Below are 17,144 nucleotides of genomic sequence, written 5' to 3'. Positions count from 1 at the left end.
CAACCATGAGAAGAGAATGAGATATTACATCCATAATCAGATATTTGCGAGACAGATAAGAGATTCAAATTAAGTTTAGGGATATATCTAACTTCTGGGATAAAAAATCTTTTGGATTTTTTAAGATTTTCAAAACATCCTATTCCTTTTACTTCGAGAGATGTGTCATCGGCTGTAAAAACCTTTGACACACTTGAGTCATTTTTAAGACATTCGGATAGACTATTAACATTTGGGGTCATATGAAAAGAAGCACCAGAATCTAATAGCCAAGGAAAGTTACCTGGACCGGAGAAAGATGCAATTGCCGCTCCAGTTGAGGCTTCGGTTGAGGAGGATACCCCTTTGAGAAGAGGTTGAAGGATTTCCATCAGTTGAGCCATAGACACAGGTGCATCTTGATCTTCTGACTCAGATTCAACAGATGCTAACTCTTTTTTCTTCTCTTCTTTTTAACTTTGGACATTGAGGCCTATAGTGCCCTGGTTCATGACAATGATGACAAATAACTTTTCTTTTATCAAAGTCGTTGTTTTGCCTTCCAAAATGAGGCGGCTTGTAAGTACGAGTATGATTCCCCGGTCTAGATACAACTAAAACGGAGTCATCATCAACTTTTGGAGTACTTTTTCTAAGTCTATTTTCCTCCATAGTGAGCTCTTCTATAGTATCAACAATAGAAGGAATTTTTCCACGATGTAAAAGGGCCGATTTGGTGGATTCAAACTCCGGCCTTAGACCATTCACAAATTGATAGAAATGTTCCATATCGAGTTGCTTTTGGCGAAGCTCGATGTCTTCGGCACAATGCCATTTGGGCTCAAGAAGAGCCAACTCTTCCCAAAGTTCGGACAACTCATTATAATATTCTCGAATAGTTTTATCTTTTTGAGTCATTGTCCGAACTTTATCTTGTAAATTGCATACATGTGCAATATCTTTAAGGGAATACATGTTTTTGAGGTATTCCCAAGCCTTATCGGCATGCTCAAACTTAGCTATACTAGAGCATTTTTTAATGTCTATGCTATTGATGAGCCATGACATAATTTTTGCATGCCCTATCCTCCATTCTTTCCATTTCTTTTCATAAGTGGCTAACGCCTTACTCTTCTCTTCTTCCGTTAGAGGAACCTCTTTATCACCCTCTTTCTTGGTAAGAGATAGTTTAGGTTCCAAATCGGAACCATCCACTATACCCCATAAACCTTTTCCCCAAATGTGGTGCTTCATAATCGAAGCCCACATTACATAGTTAGTATCATTTAGCTTCATAGGAATGATGGTGATCTTATCATTGTCATCCATCTTTTACAAGGGTAAGAGAGGAATAAATAGGAGGAGAGAGAGAGAAAAATAAAAAGAAAAGAAAAAATAGTAGACAAAGGAATAAGAGAGGATACAAAACCAATTTTTTTTGTAGCACAAGTTCGCCTTTCTTCAAACAAATCTTCTTGAGCCAAGAACAAGGTGATGAAACACCTTTTGTAAATGTGGCACGAAAATCGAGGCGGAAGCACTTCAAGATCTAAGGATTTCATAGCTTTGATACCATGTAATGAAATAGTGGTCTTCAACAAATGCACAAATAACTCACAAACAAGTGTCTATTGGAGACACTACAAGCATGACCCTTGTGTTAGAAAGTGACTTGGAATACATTGGGTTCAATAATGAACCCATACTTATGCACGTGAAGTGCAAATATACCCATTAAAGGGAAACAACATAAGCACATAATGTGCTAACACATAAAACCCATAAAAAGGGAAAAATATGACAAAGTCATAAGTTGCATATCATTGAAGAATAATGGAGAAGGGGTAAAAACCCCATTACAATGGAGCATAAGCTCCCTCAAAGATACCAAAATACAAAGGGGAGAGCCCCTATTTATAAGCATAAGAAGGAGCCACAAAGGGGGCTCCCAAGAGAGTCGTTGGGAGCCCCCAATGGTCACATATGTGACCGTTGGAGGCTCCCCAACGACTCTTTGGGGAGCCTCCCTATGTGGCGCAAAAGCCAAAAAATAAAAAAGGGAAAAAGAAGAAAAATAAAGAAGAAAAATAAAAACAAAAATTACAAGCATTATTCCAAAATGGAATATGCGTAAAACAGGAATTTACAGAAATACCCTTTTGGGTGAAATAAAGTATATATATATATATATATATATATATATATATATATATATATATATGTATATATATATATATATGAATATAAATATATACGAGATTACAAATGTCGATAATACACATATTTTAACATCCCCCCTCAAACTTTGCGGGAAAAAACCCGAAAGTTTGGAAAAACATTTCTTCAAAACAGAGGGAAGTCTTGAAACAAAGTCCAATTCTTCAAAAAATCTTTAAGGAAAAAGCTCCATCTTCATGACAGTTGAGCTAGGTCTTCAAATCCAATTCACCATCGATCGAATCCATGATGTACCTAATGTTCCACATCTTAGCGATCCTGTAGAAAAACAACAAAGAAACAAGTAAAACATATCTTTGCACTTTTACTCAAATGGAACATTTCTAACTAGCATAATTATGGATGACACATGTTAGAAGTTATGCAAATTATGCAGAAATGACACCAAAGTTTCAAAATCATACATCATGTTAAAACAAAATGAGCGGAAGCAAATTATGCATAAATAAATTGCAAGAATGCATAATGCATTCATAAGGTCCAATATTGGACAAATATAACCCCATAATGGGGAATAACAAAATGGTCCACTAAGGGACACCACAATAAGCCTACGAAGAGGCAAAAACATTATTGCATGAGGGCCCAAAAAGGTCATAAAGAGCATATGCATATACTTATCATGAAATGAATTAATACTCAAAGAACTCATTAATGAGCATGCTTCAAACATGTAATGAAGTGTCAAACAAGAGAAACAAAGTCTCCAAGCATACTTTAGGCAAAATAAACCCAAGAGTTCACAAGGTTTTAAAATCATTTATGAAAGACATACTTAATACACATTTTGCATATAAGGGTGGCAAAAACCATAAGCACTTAATATATAGATTAAATGCTAAGAAATCAACTTGACATGCTTATCAAAAATATGATTTGCTTGAAAAACACAAGTCATGAATGAAATTTTGCAAATTTCAACAATAGTTTATCTATTACAAACATCTTCCTCATTAGTCCTCCAAAACCCATAAATCAAGTGTATAAGCTACTAGATCAAGAATATAAAGCCATTAAAGGCCAAAGACACACACAAAGGTGTGTAAAAGAACCTCTTGTCTACATATAATAATACTTGAAATAAGTGCATCTACGACAAGAACAAGAGAATACATGTCAACATGGACTAAAAAGTATCTCTTGTCTACGTAAAAAATACACTTAAAACCAAGTATGTTCAGCTACTAGAACAAGAGTAATAAGCCAACCATGGGCTAAAACATAATACATCTCTTGTCTACATATGATAGCACTTGAAATGAGTGAAATAAGCCAACCATGGGATACATCTTAAGCGACTAGAACAAGGACACAAACGCCAACATAGGCTAAAAATCACACACCATGGTATGAATCAACGTGCCTTGTCTACATATAAAAACACTCAAGACAAGTGTGTTCAGCTACTAGACCAAGAGAGCAAAAGTCAACAAAGGGCTAAAAACACACGAAGGTGTAATAAAATTTTTGTCTACATATGATGACACTTAGATAATGGGCATAAAAGGAAAAGACTTTTGAGGCAATAAACTTATAATGAAAATAAACCTCGAATAAAACAATACTCCTTTTAAAATGAATTCTCATAACAATAACATGCACGTAAAAAATATCTTCAACAAGATACTATAATTGATAAAATAAAATTCTTGAGAACAAATGTGTGAACATACACACACCAAGAACACTTAGAATACTTGTGCAAAATCACAAGAACACAAAATCATAAATGTGCAAATGCACTCATAAGATTCATAAACAAGAAAAGGTTGGGCAATAATCCCAAAACCCTTGATTTAATATACCTTAAAACTTTTAAGGTTTTAAAACACCATATGTCCATCACATTTACATAGAAGCATCCATAATATCAATGGCCACAAGAGAAAAAATGAGTGACACACTCATAATTAGAGATCATACAACAAATCATTTAAGAGTCTCAAGGTGCCCATAACTCACCTCAACAACCATCTATAATATGGAAGGTGGACAAACTAAAATGATATAACACGAGGTGCCCATAACTCACCTCAACAAACATCTCTAATATAATAATAAGGCCAAATAGAAGATGCATTAAATAACATGTGATGGACAAATATAAATGCCACAAAAAGGCAATAAACACTTAAGGAATAAAGAAAAGAGGACCGATTAAAAAATTGAATCAAAAGGTCCAATAATCAATAATGTGCTTTATAACAACAATTTTGCATAAACACAAATTATGCTTAATCTTCAAACAAGTCATTTATACCAAAAAGGACTTATTAAGCAATAAACACAACAACATAAAGAATTCATCAAGACAATCAAGCTTTTAATCAAAGAAATCATAAGAACCGTAATGGTTCACAAAGAAGGCTTTAACACAATACTCAAGGAATGAATATTTAAAACACTTGAAAATTTATAAATTTGGGATTAAATCCCATACAACAATTTTAAAAAACCTTTGATTGTGATGAGATATGCGGAAACATTCAAAGTACTAAAAGCACTTACAATGATTTAAAAAGGACTCAATATCTAAATTCATTATATTTTTCAAAATAAATGTGCATAAAGGCTCCATAATGTAAAAATGTCTACGAAGAGACAATACACATGTGAGCACAAAAGGCTTTATGAAAGATGTGCACGAAGGCACTCATACAATACTTGAACAAATACACACCAAGGTGTAAACAAACATGCACTAAGGCATGTATTTCATAAAAAAGAGGGAATGCATACAAGCGCAAATATTTGAGAAACAAATGTGCACAAAACACAAAAATACACAAAAGTGAGCAAGTATGCACTTTATAAAAAGAGCAATGCTTGAAATTCTCAAAATTTAACAATTGCAATTGAGGACAAAGAAAACCATATTATGGTCAATGTAGGCATTTTTAAAAGATATTATTAAGAGGTTTCGAAACCTTATGAAAAATACAAACCAACAAGTTTATAAAGATGAAAAATGAAATCATTTATACCAAAAGGATGCAAAAGATGAACTATGCACTCTATGTAGTGTGAGAAATTCCTTTTAAAAAATCTTTCCTAATGGTTTATCATAAACAATTTTTCAAAAAAGAAACATTGAAAAACTTTTAGGAGTTCTTATAAGTTATCATTAACAAGAACTACTTTAGGATTCAACAAAGATTTTTAGATGTGAGAGATTTTCATATAAGGATTATATCAATTTTTTCAAAAAATGCACTAAAATTTATAATCAAAAGAGGAACTCAAATCAAATATGGGTTCATATGAGAGTTAAGAATTTTTAAGCAAAGATCATTACTTTAGCAAGAAATCATATATATAATTTTAAAAATTAACTTATAGGTCAATCATGAAATAGTTATGTAAGAATTATAAATCTCACATAATTGAAGGTAATTTTTTTTTAAAAAAAAACATAAATTGCTATTATATGCGATGAGTAGTTCGATAAACACAAATTATATATTTGAACAACAAACGAGTTCACCAAATTTGAGGGAGATAATTTTAAAATATACGAGCACACGAAATGTGAAAAGACATAATTCAACTATCATAACTATTAAACGAACAAACTATATGCAAGAAACATATTTTCAAATGCATAATATTTTAAGAAAAAGGATACATACCGAATAACTTCAAAGCAAAAAGGAAGAGCAATGAATACTTCACCATTTCTTGAGCGACACGCTTTCCGTTGTACCAAAGGACAACTCCATCGTGACCTCGCTTTGATACCATGTTAGAAAGTGACTTGAAATACATGGGGTTCAATAATGAACCCATACTTATGCACGTGAAGTGCAAATATACCCATTAAAGGGAAACAACATAAGCACATAATGTGCTAACACATAAAACCCATAAAAAGGGAAAAATATGACATAAAGTCATAAGTTGCATATCATTGAAGAATAATGGAGAAGGGGTAAAAACCCCATTACAATGGAGCATAAGCTCCCTCAAAGATACCAAAATACAAAGGGGAGAGCCCCTATTTATAAGCATAAGAAGGAGCCACAAAGGGGGCTCCCAAGAGAGTCGTTGGGAGCCCCCAACGGTCACATATGTGACCGTTGGAGGCTCCCCAACGACTCTTTGGGGAGCCTCCCTATGTGGCGCAAAAGCCAAAAAATAAAAAAGGGAAAAAGAAGAAAAATAAAGAAGAAAAATAAAAACAAAAATTACAAGCATTATTCCAAAATGGAATATGCGTAAAACAGGAATTTACAGAAATACCCTTTTGGGTGAAATAAAGTATATATATTTATATTCATATATATATATAGATATATATATACATATATATATATGTATATATATATATGTATATATATATATATGAATATAAATATATACGAGATTACAAATGTCGATAATACACATATTTTAACACCTTGAAAGGGTATAAAGGGAAGAACACTTGAAAAATAAATAATACTTTATTCATGAACAAAATGCTTAAAAAGCATAGTTATTTACATTGAAGGGGTTCACCCCTATATATACAAAAAAATGGGAGAGAGAGGAGAGCTCATTTTGAGCTCTCCAAAAAGAGACGTTGGATTCCAACGTCTCTTAATATAGCTGTTGGACTACAGTCCAACAACATTTATTATTATAGCTGTTGGACTATAGTCCAACAGCATTTATTATAGTTGTTGGACTACAGTCCAACAGCTACTTGCACAGTCAAGTTCCAACAGGAACTTGACTGGATCAAAATATCTAGTTTCTATTGAACTAGATGCTAAAAAAGAAAATAAAAAAATAGAAAAAAAAATAATAAAAGAAAATATAATAATATTAAATAATATATATATATATATATTGCAGTTTACATTTTAACAATATATATATATATATATATTATATATATAATTTTATTTTTTGTTGCACCCCCGCACCCATGTGACAGATCAAAACTGATCTTATACAAGAAGAAATCTTGTTTGTGAAAGACCACGTTCTGATTAGAGAGACACTGAAGAGGAAAACCAATAATTGAAGAAAAGAAAAGAAAGCACGTCTGACCAATCCAAGATTGAATTTTGGAAACCAAGAAATAAAAAAGAAGTTGATAAAATAGGTAAGAAGAAAGAATACAGGAAGGGGATTTGAGATGGAATAGAAAGATACCTTAGAAGAGGACGAGAAATCAGATTTTGATGAACCAAGAAGATCACGGACTTCAATGTTGGATCTGCTGTTTTGATACCATGTTAGAGATTGAAGGTTCTAAGGTTCAGCCACAAGAATAGAGAGAGAATGGAGGGGAGAACGTATGCCGTTGAAAAACCCTCAATAGGGATCTAGTATTAGGCTTTTCTTTTAGTATTTGTAATACAAATATTAGGGTAATAAAATACCCTCTACACAATAGACTAAAAATACAAATGAGCCATTAATGAACATGTGACATAATGAATTTGGGCTCAGATATGATTGACGACTTCTTTTCACTTATTAGGTCATAAGTCAATATGGCTATTTCCCAAAGATAACCCATTGGATCAAGTATGTCTCGATTCTCATTTGGAACCCTAGCTCAATATGCAATTTTGAGCAAACACGTGCACACCTTTGGTTTTTAGAGTTTAATACACAAACACATACATGACATATTGTATTGGCATTGAAATTATATGCCATATGCAAACATTACAACATAATTATATTATGGCCACATGTTGCACAATACAATACTATATGCATTCATAACACCGAATGCATCTCATACGCACATGTTGCATGTCATAGCATTATATGCATCCATAGAATCATATGCACATCATAAACATGTTATACATCATAAATATGTGTAGTATAGTATGTCATAACATCAATTTTGCATGTCATTCTCATTCAAGCATGTAAACATCTTATGCATTCTATTTAGTCTTGTAACCGAAAATTACAGTATTTTCATAAATACATGATCAAATACATGTACATTTAACACTATTAGAACCCCACACTATACTCAAACAAGTAGTGTGTCCATCTGGTTCAGTTTTGGACATCATTCATATCCAGCTGATTCACTTTCTGAACCATGGCATACATGTGATCATGAGTTCCAATTCAGAACTGCATGGACAGAATTTTTCAGTTGATGTAAATTCTGCCACGGTCAGAATACATTGCAATTAAATCTGAAATTTTTACAGTGTATGCTCAGATGTGTTAACTAACTGTAGCCAAAAACCTTGCCTCAAATTCATTTTGAAACAAGGAGAAATAAATCATTTACCGAAACTGATTTTCTGTTGACTGAACAGACCTGTTCAGTTCAATCTTACAGAAGAGGCATCAACCAACAAAAATCCAGAATAGAGAGAGAGATGGAGGTGTTTAAAACAGACAAGCTTTTCAGTAGTCATAGGAATCAAGTATTAGCAAATCACTAGAATCCTAGGGTCAAAGATTATACCGCTTCCATCAATTGTCTAGCTTCAGATTCAGAAATCCTTGTGCCTAATTTAGAAAGGCCAGCTATTAACTCTTCAAAAGTAATAGTTCCACTGGTATCTATGTCCATGGATTTGAACATCTCTTTCAAGCCAGTTATTTCTTCTTCAGAAAGCCTTTCTGCAATTACCTGAAAAGGCAAAACAAGAAGAGGAAGAAGAAAATTTTTATCTGCTTCTAAAACCACATACAATAATGAAGAAAGAAAAGTAATTTCCAGCTTCTAACCTTCAAAGCAACTTTTTTAAGCTTATTTGTGGCATGGAACTGCTTCATTCTAGATAGGACAGTTATGTCAATTGGTTGATCAGATGCCACACCATCTTCTCTGATCCATGGATGCTCTGTAGTTGCTCATTTTATCAGAAACATATACAAGTTATTGGAAAATCTACAAGTCCTACTTGGCAAATTTAGCCATATCTGAGCATCAGCCACATCTTTATTGATAGTTTACGGCATAGAGTGATCCCTTCCAACCGATTGTTGACAATCACTATAATAAGAAATCCTCTCCTTAACAAGAATACAGAGCATATACCAACACTTCCTTTTACTATGGTAAAGCTTTGTTAACCAAGAGAATGACTTTAGTTCTGCCGAGTTGAAAGAGACATGTCATGAACACCTTCTGGGATAACACAAAAAGGTTGTTTCTATAAGCATTCAGTCTATTTAGTGCAACACTTGCATCACCAATTATGTCATAGATAGCAGAGTCTGATCCATAATTATCTTAAAGAGGTAGAAAACGTTGTAAAAGATAACATTGGTCTTTAAGAAAATCTTTAAGAAACCTAGACACAGAAAATTTATAAGCATCAGTGCTAATAAGTTCTAGACAGAAACCTTAACAATCTTTTACACGTAAAAACAACAATAGCGATAAAAAAAAAAAGGCTTTCCAATACTGTTTGTTGGAAAGAAAGCTCCTCGAGTTTCCATATGCAGAAGTGCTGTCATTACATTCAAGGCCAGAATCCCTCAGAAGTTCTAGGATAACTACCCATCCCAGAAAACTGGTTGCTGCAATGTAGATATCTTGTATGCATTTCATAACAATGGCACTGGACTAAACCAATCCAGCAAATTACCCAATTTCAGTCAAACAGGAAAAAGGTCTTAGTGTATGCATGCAACTCTAATGCTCTTTCGAGTTTGAAGCTTACTCAAAATTTCAGCTGCAGAAATTCTCTCTTTAGGATCTGCTTTGAGCATCTTCTTTACTAGTTCTTTGGCATCATTGGATATGGAGGGCCAAGGGTCAGATCTGAAATCAATATGGCCACGCAGAATAGCATCGAATATGCCTTTCTCAGTCACTGCAGAAGAAAAATAAGAGCGCCAAGCTTAAATGCACCTCAATTGTATAACAATAAAGAAACTCCAAGAAAGCTTTTTTGAAGTAAAAGGAAACCTCCCCAAAATGGTGGAACGCCCCTGAGAAGAATATATAGGATAACACCAGCACTCCAAATATCAGCTTCTGCACTATAATGCCGCTTCAGTACTTCAGGAGCCACATAGTATGCACTTCCAACAAGGTCCTTAAACACTTCTCCTGCACCAGTCTTAACTTACAATAAGTCTGAATCACCAACCACTCAATGCCACAATAGTTGAATAGTTCTTCAAATGGAAGAAATTGCAGAAAAATCCAACCTAGTGTGTAAGTTACACATTCTATAGAACATATAGAAAGGGTTTCCATTTTTTATAAGGACATCTTCAATCACTATTTATTATAGCATCAGTTAACTGAAAAAGTTCGGCACCAAAACGATGGCCAAAGGCAACATGAATGAGCAACTACTTGAAATCTCTATGACGAATTCCAATTCCAGATTAATGGTCGTGTCAAAGGGTTCCCGTGTAGCAATGTTGTCAGAATTGGTTTCAGACCTGAATTGATTTTCAAAGTGATTCAGAGAATCAGCCAATTCAGGCTTGAATCAAATCGAGCTGAATTGGACAATTTTATTTTTTAAATTAAAAAAAAAAACATTAAAAAATGATACAAAAGGCTGGTTCAGCCCGAAAAGAGCTGAATTGGCTGATTTTTTGAGGTGTATTTGGTTTGACCCATGGTTGCCAATTGAGGAAGCGGGAGCGGGAAGAGGAAAGCGAGGCACTTTCAAAATTTTAAGAAGCGGGAAGCGTGGGACGACTTAAGAGCGAATCAGGAATCGTCTCGGAAGCGACCTAGGAAGCGAACCGGAAGCGAGGGGGAAGCGAAAAAAGAGGAAAAAAATAAAATATAAAAATATAAAAAAAAATGAAAAAATGGGGAAAGCGAGGGGGAACCGCGATGGGAAGTGTGCTTTCCCATAAAAGGGAGCATGTTTCCCAAAAAAAATGGCGCTTCTCCCTGCGTTTCGGAAGCGCGACGTTTCGTGCTTCCGAAGCGCACTTCCCCACTTACCTAGGTGTTTCCGGTAACTTTGGTTTGACCTGAAGCAAATTGATTTTTTGGTCGATTCAATTTGAATTGGTTGATTTAGGCCGATTTTCTTTGATTCTGAGAACAATGTTGTGTATCCCTGGTTACTTGTGGAGGAAGAACCTCCATTTCCAGCTTGTTCCAGGAACCACATCAATGCCAAAATAAGATGATATAAAATTTATGCTCTAGCAAGATTGTCAAAGGAGTTAAGTCAATTGTAGGTGTCACCAACAGTTGTAAGAGAAGTTTCTAGGAAATAACCATAGTTAAAGAAGGCGAACATGCATTTAAGTTTTCAAACACAAGATTCCTATGCTTTACCGAATTGACATAGTTTGCATAATTGGAAATTGCTGACCTACAACGATTAGACAAATCAAACATGAATTACCCTTATCCTACAAAACCGCATAAAGAATGACATTTAACAAAGAAATGAAGCTATGTAATGACCAAAACAAGAAAATTTGATAGGATAAAACTTAATCATGTACATATCTATCCACACTTTATCTGTGTGCTTGGCATCAATGGAATACACTCACAGATAAAAAACAAGAGAACCAAAATCCCTTCCAGAACATATACAAAGAACCATCTTCCAGAAAAAACTCTACAAGATGGAAGGAAGCATAAATGATGAAAATAAATACTTTCTCCATCTCAAAATATTTGAAATAAATAAGGAAAAAAAGAGAGTAGCAGGATTCTCGACAGTTTAATCTAAAAAAAAAACTTCAGTTTTCATATATCCATATCATAGAAAAAAAGGAAAATAAAATATCCCAAAATATCACAAAACGGAAAGAAAATTTGTAAAATTTCTTCTAAGATGGCCACCCAAAAAAGTTTCTCCAAAAGAGTCTGGATACCATATGCTCCGAAAAAGTTTCTCCAGAAGAATTTGGATACCATATGCTTCCAAAGAATACCAATTGTACAAGAACGGAACCCCACAAAAAGAAAAGGAAAAAGAAAATGAGAAGACACAAAAAAAGTGTTAATCTACATATCAATCTAACAACAACAACTACGCCTTCATCCCAAAACAATTGGGGTCGGCGATATGAACCAAAAAAGAAAATCATTCTGGGTCTTCCACACGAATCCTTCTCCTCCAATCATTTATATCCAATGCCATGTCCTCGGTGAGGTTCAAAGCATTCATATCCTTTCCTATCATCTCCATCTAAGTCTTCCTAGGCCTACCCCGACCTCTTTTAACTAATATATTTTTTCATTTCTCCATCCTTCTAACTGGAGCATCATTAGGCCTTCGCCGAATATGTCCAAACCACCGTAAACGATTCTCTCTCATCTTATTTTCAATTGATGCAACGCCTACCTTCTTACGTATTTCCTCGTTCTGAATCTTATCTTTTATTGTATTTTCACACATCCATCTAAGCATACACATCTCAACTACACTCATTTTTTGAATATGATGTCTCTTGACAGCCCAACATTTTGTACCATATAGTAAAGCGGGCCTAATTGTCGTCCTATAAAACTTTTCCTTCAACCGCAATGGCATTATACAATCGCATAACACTCTAGTTGCACTTTTCCATTTCATCCACCCAACTTTTATCCTATGATTTACATCTCCATCAATTTCTCCATAATTTTGAATGATACAACAACAACGCCTTCATCCCAAACAATTGGGGTCGGCGATATGAACCAAAAAGAAAATCATTTTGGGTCCTCCACATGAATCCTTTTCCTCCACTGATTTCTATCCAATGTCATGTCCTCGGTGAGGTTCAAAGCATTCATATCCTTTCTTATCATCTTCATCCAAGTCTTCTTAGGCCTACCCCGACCTCTTTTAGCTAATATATTTTCCCATTTCTCCATCCTTCTAACCGGAGCATCATTAGGCCTTCGCCGAATATGCCCAAACCATCATAAACGATTCTCACTCATCTTATTTTCAATGGATAAAACGCCTACCTTCTTAAGTATTTCCATGTTCTAAATCTTATCTTTTAGTGTCTTTCCACACATCCATCGAAGCATACGCATCTCAGTTACACTCATTTTTTGAAAATGATGTCTCTTGGCAGCCCAACATTCCGTACCATATAGTAAAGCGGGTCTAATTGTCATCATATAAAAGTTCCCCATCGCCCGCCAGACCTCTATATTGACGCCCCATTCCACGCCGGAGCAACCATCGCCCCTTTCTGCACCGGAGCAACCATCGCCCGACCTTTCTCTCTCTCTCTCAACCTCTTCCATCCCTCCCTCCCTCCCTCTCTGCAGCGAAAAAAAAAAACAACAGAGTAGAACTCGATCTCGGCTGGACCCCCTCTGCAGCGAAAAAAAATCAGATTTGATTGCGCGTTGGAGCCCTGCACCGACCTTCTTGAGCAAAACAAAAAAAAAACATATCTAATCGCGCTCCAGCCCTGCACAAACCTCCTCTGCAGTGATAAAAACGAGATTTGATCGCTCTCTAGCCCTGTACATACCTCCTCTGCAGCGAAAAAAACCCGGATTTGATCAAGCTCTAGCCCTGCACCGACCTCCTCACCGATCCAGAGTAGGAACCCTGCGCTGGAACCCTGTCTGAAGGCTGCAGTTTCTCAGATCGGGCGGCACCCACCTGAGCAGAGCCTCTTCCCTTCTGGCAGCACCCACCCAGCCGAGCTCGCCTTCCCCTGTGTCTGATCCGGAGACCCATCCTCTCCGTCAGAGGCACCCCACGCCACTGATCAGAAGAAAACAAGGGGCCTGGAAGATTGTCGGAACCTGGGTCGTCGGAGGTAGACGAAGCTCCCACCGCACATCTATCTCTCTCTCTCGGCAGCAGGGAGGGGGTTTTCACACCTTGGGAGATCCGACACGGGCGACGAAGGTAGCCCCCCTCGATGAGCGACGATTCAAGGTATTTTTTATGTACTTCCACCAAATTCTCCTTTTGTGGCGTTTTCATGTCGTTTCTTTTCAAAAAAAAAAACTTGCTTTTTATACATTTTTAGGCTGTGTTTTTTTATCCTGTGCATAACTGTTTAGTTATACACTGTCTGCCCCAAGCCCGGATAACGGAAGAGGGTTGCGGTAGGCCAGTGACAGCCAGCGTAAAAACTTAGTCACACCCTATGAATACTTTTGAATGATAGATCCCAAATATTTGAAACAATCATCCACCGGTATTTCTTACTCACCAAGCTTCACTACACTCCCATCACTACTTTGTTGCTTACTAAACTGACATTTCATATATTATGTCTTACTCTTACTCAACTTAAAACATCTTGCTTCCAATGTTTGTCTCCATAATTCTAACTTAGCATTAACCCCAGCTCTAGACTCATCAATCAAAACAATATCATTAGCAAACAACATACACCACAACTAGGGATGGCAGTGGGGCGGGGCGGGGCGGGGGACAAGGTTTCCACCCCCGCCCCGCCTCAAAATTTTATCCTCCACCCCCGCCCCGCCTCCGCGGCGGGGATGGATTTTATCCTCCACCCCCGCCTCCATCCCTGTTTCATACCCTTTATCCCCGGTCCAAACGGGGATGAGGCGGGGCGGGGCGGGGCGGGGCGGGGAAAAGTGGTCGGGGCGGGGATTAGGCGGGGAATCGTGGCGGGGACGGGGCGGGGCAGGGAAAAGTGCACGTCCACCCCCGCCCCGCCTCCGCGGCGGGGATGGATTTTATCCTCCACCCCCGCCTCCATCCCCGTTTCATACCCTTCATCCCCGGTCCAAACGGGGCGAGGCGGGGCGGGGCCCCGCTTTCCCCCGGTCCACTGCCATCCCTAACCACAACACATTTTCTTGAATTGATCTCGTAAGCTCATCCATCACTATAGCAAATAAGAAAGGGCTTAATGCAGATCCTTGATGTAACCCAACTGTTATAGGAAAATTAGTTGTCACTCCTCCACAAATGTGGACATTGGTTACTAGTCCTTCGTACATATCTTTGATTATACTAATGTACTTGAGAGAAACACATTTCTTCATCATTGTCCACTAGAGAACATCCCTAGGTAGTCTATTGTATGCCTTCTCTAAATAAATAGAAAACATATGCAAATCTTTGTTTCTCTCTCTATATCTCTCAATAAGTTGTCTAAGAAGATGTATAGCTTTTATAGTTGATCTTCTAGGCATAAAACCAAATTGATTCTCCGATATCATGACAACCTTCCTCAACCTATACTCAATCACCCTCTCCCAAAGTTTCATAGTACGACTCATGAGATTTATACCACGATCTTCCTTCACAAAACATCATCAACAATAGTCATTTGCTTCTAGACAAATATCACCAACGACCCCCAAATAAATAAATAAATATAAACAAAAAGGGAGGCTTTTTCTGCAGAGAGCATTACACTAACTCGTTGTGATCTTCTTCCCATACATAAAAAACAACACCATTCATCCACAGAAGAAAAAGGGGGAAAACAAACGAAAACACGCTAAACCATGAAAAGAGAAGGGGAAAAACAGGATCCCCAAAATCCCCGAACACCACCAAAAAAAAAATAATGCATCAAATGGTAATCACCTGGCTTGAAGAAGACGGAGAGGCCGAAGTCAGTGGCCTTGAGGGGCGAGTCCTCGTCCTTCCCAAGGAAGAGAAAGTTCTCCGGCTTGAGATCCCGGTGCATCACCCCCATGGAGTGGCAGTCGCGGATGACCGTGGCGATCTCGCGGAAGAGCGCCGCGGCGGCGCGCTCCGAGTAGTGTCTGCGGGCGACTATGCGATCGAAGAGCTCGCCGCCCTCACAGAGCTCCATGGCCAGGCACACCGAGTGGCGGTCCTCGTGGGCGCCGCGGAGCTCCACGACGCCGCGGTGGCCCGTCAGGTGGTGCATGATCTGCACCTCCCGCCGCACGTCCTCGACGTCTTCGGCGTTCCTCATCTTGCGGGTGGCGATGCATTTGCAGGCCAGCCTCTCCCCAGTGCGCCGGTCTCTCACCCTGTAGGTCACCCCGAACTGGCCCCTTCCCAGCTCCGGCCCGAACTCGTACAGAGACCGCACGTCCTCCACCGGCCTCCCCAGCACCCGCCCCACTGCTGCTACTGCTGATGGTGGCCCTTCTGCTTCTGGTAGTGGTGGTGGTGGTGGTGGTTTTGGGCCTTCCTCTGGCTCAGAAGGGGCGACCTTGATCCTGTTGGTTGCGGTAGAGATAGCGGTGGCGGTGGCGGTGGTGGTGGTGGTGGAAGGAGGCGAAGGGTCTTCTGGTAGACTGTTGTGGTTGCCCATGGTGGCGGTGGAGTGAGAGAGTGTGTTACAGAGTGAGAGGCAAGAGTGTTCCAGTGTAGAGAGAGAGACAAAGAGAGAGTTTCATAGGGTTGGGGATAGAGATTAGAGAACGTGGGGTCGGTTGGTGGGTAGTTTCTTGTATGGTTAGGTGTAGTTGGAAATCCAGGGCCTCCAGGCAAGTCAAACTGCGCGCAGTGACAAATACTGAGCGATATTTTTAGAATATCGGGTGATATTTAAGTTATAGGATAAAAAACGCGATATTTAAGTCACTTTTTTCTTTTGGGGATAATCTAAGGAAAAAAAAACATCACTGACCAAGAATTAGCTGGCCTCCGGTTCTTAAAACCCTTGAGCTCCCCCTACCCATTGGAGAGTACACCTAACTTCGGCCTTGCCGCAAGGGATGCCACCAGTGGGTTTCTAAATTATGTCATCCAGTCAACTTGGTGACATTCACAAGTAGCTCCTACCAGATGAAGAGAGACAACTTAAGCGTATATACGCATGTGTGTCTCGTATTCCTATGTTTGTCAGCATCACTTAGTGTTGGAGTTTGATGTGATTGCAAAGACTTAAGTATTCTTTCTTCTACTGGTGCCAAAAAAAACAATGATTATAGAAAAATAGTGGTTGTAAAGACTTAAGTACCCCGAATATGGTTATTTAAGATTCAATCCCTACACTGCAGGATTATCTGAGAAAGGAATACCCCCTGAAGAAGGCCATGAACATCAACTCTCTCACTCTCACTCTCTTCTCTTTCTACTTCTGTGCAC

At 37.9% G+C, this 17,144-nt stretch overlaps 1 protein-coding gene across 1 annotated transcript in view; it reads right to left on the bottom strand.

Annotated features, from left to right (window-relative positions):
* LOC149814339 (calcium-dependent protein kinase 1-like) overlaps positions 1-16,428 on the bottom strand; it is a 30,698-nt gene extending 14,270 nt beyond the window's left edge. The window contains exons 1-5 of the mRNA XM_089989268.1: positions 15,663-16,428; positions 10,106-10,249; positions 9,858-10,010; positions 8,917-9,032; positions 8,651-8,818 (exon numbers count right to left, since the gene is read on the bottom strand). Coding sequence (XP_089845394.1) covers positions 8,651-8,818; positions 8,917-9,032; positions 9,858-10,010; positions 10,106-10,249; positions 15,663-16,365 — 1,284 coding nt within the window. The 5' untranslated portion in view covers positions 16,366-16,428. The remainder of the gene's footprint in view (positions 1-8,650; positions 8,819-8,916; positions 9,033-9,857; positions 10,011-10,105; positions 10,250-15,662) is intronic.
* Between the last annotated feature and the right edge of the window lie 716 nt (positions 16,429-17,144).

This window comes from Nuphar pumila, chromosome 15, assembly GCF_984573655.1.
Source record: "Nuphar pumila chromosome 15, dmNupPumi1.hap1.1, whole genome shotgun sequence".
In the NCBI taxonomy this organism is placed as follows: Eukaryota; Viridiplantae; Streptophyta; class Magnoliopsida; order Nymphaeales; family Nymphaeaceae; genus Nuphar; species Nuphar pumila.
Note: the sequence above shows the minus strand (reverse complement) of the source record. Positions and strands in the feature narration are given on the sequence as shown.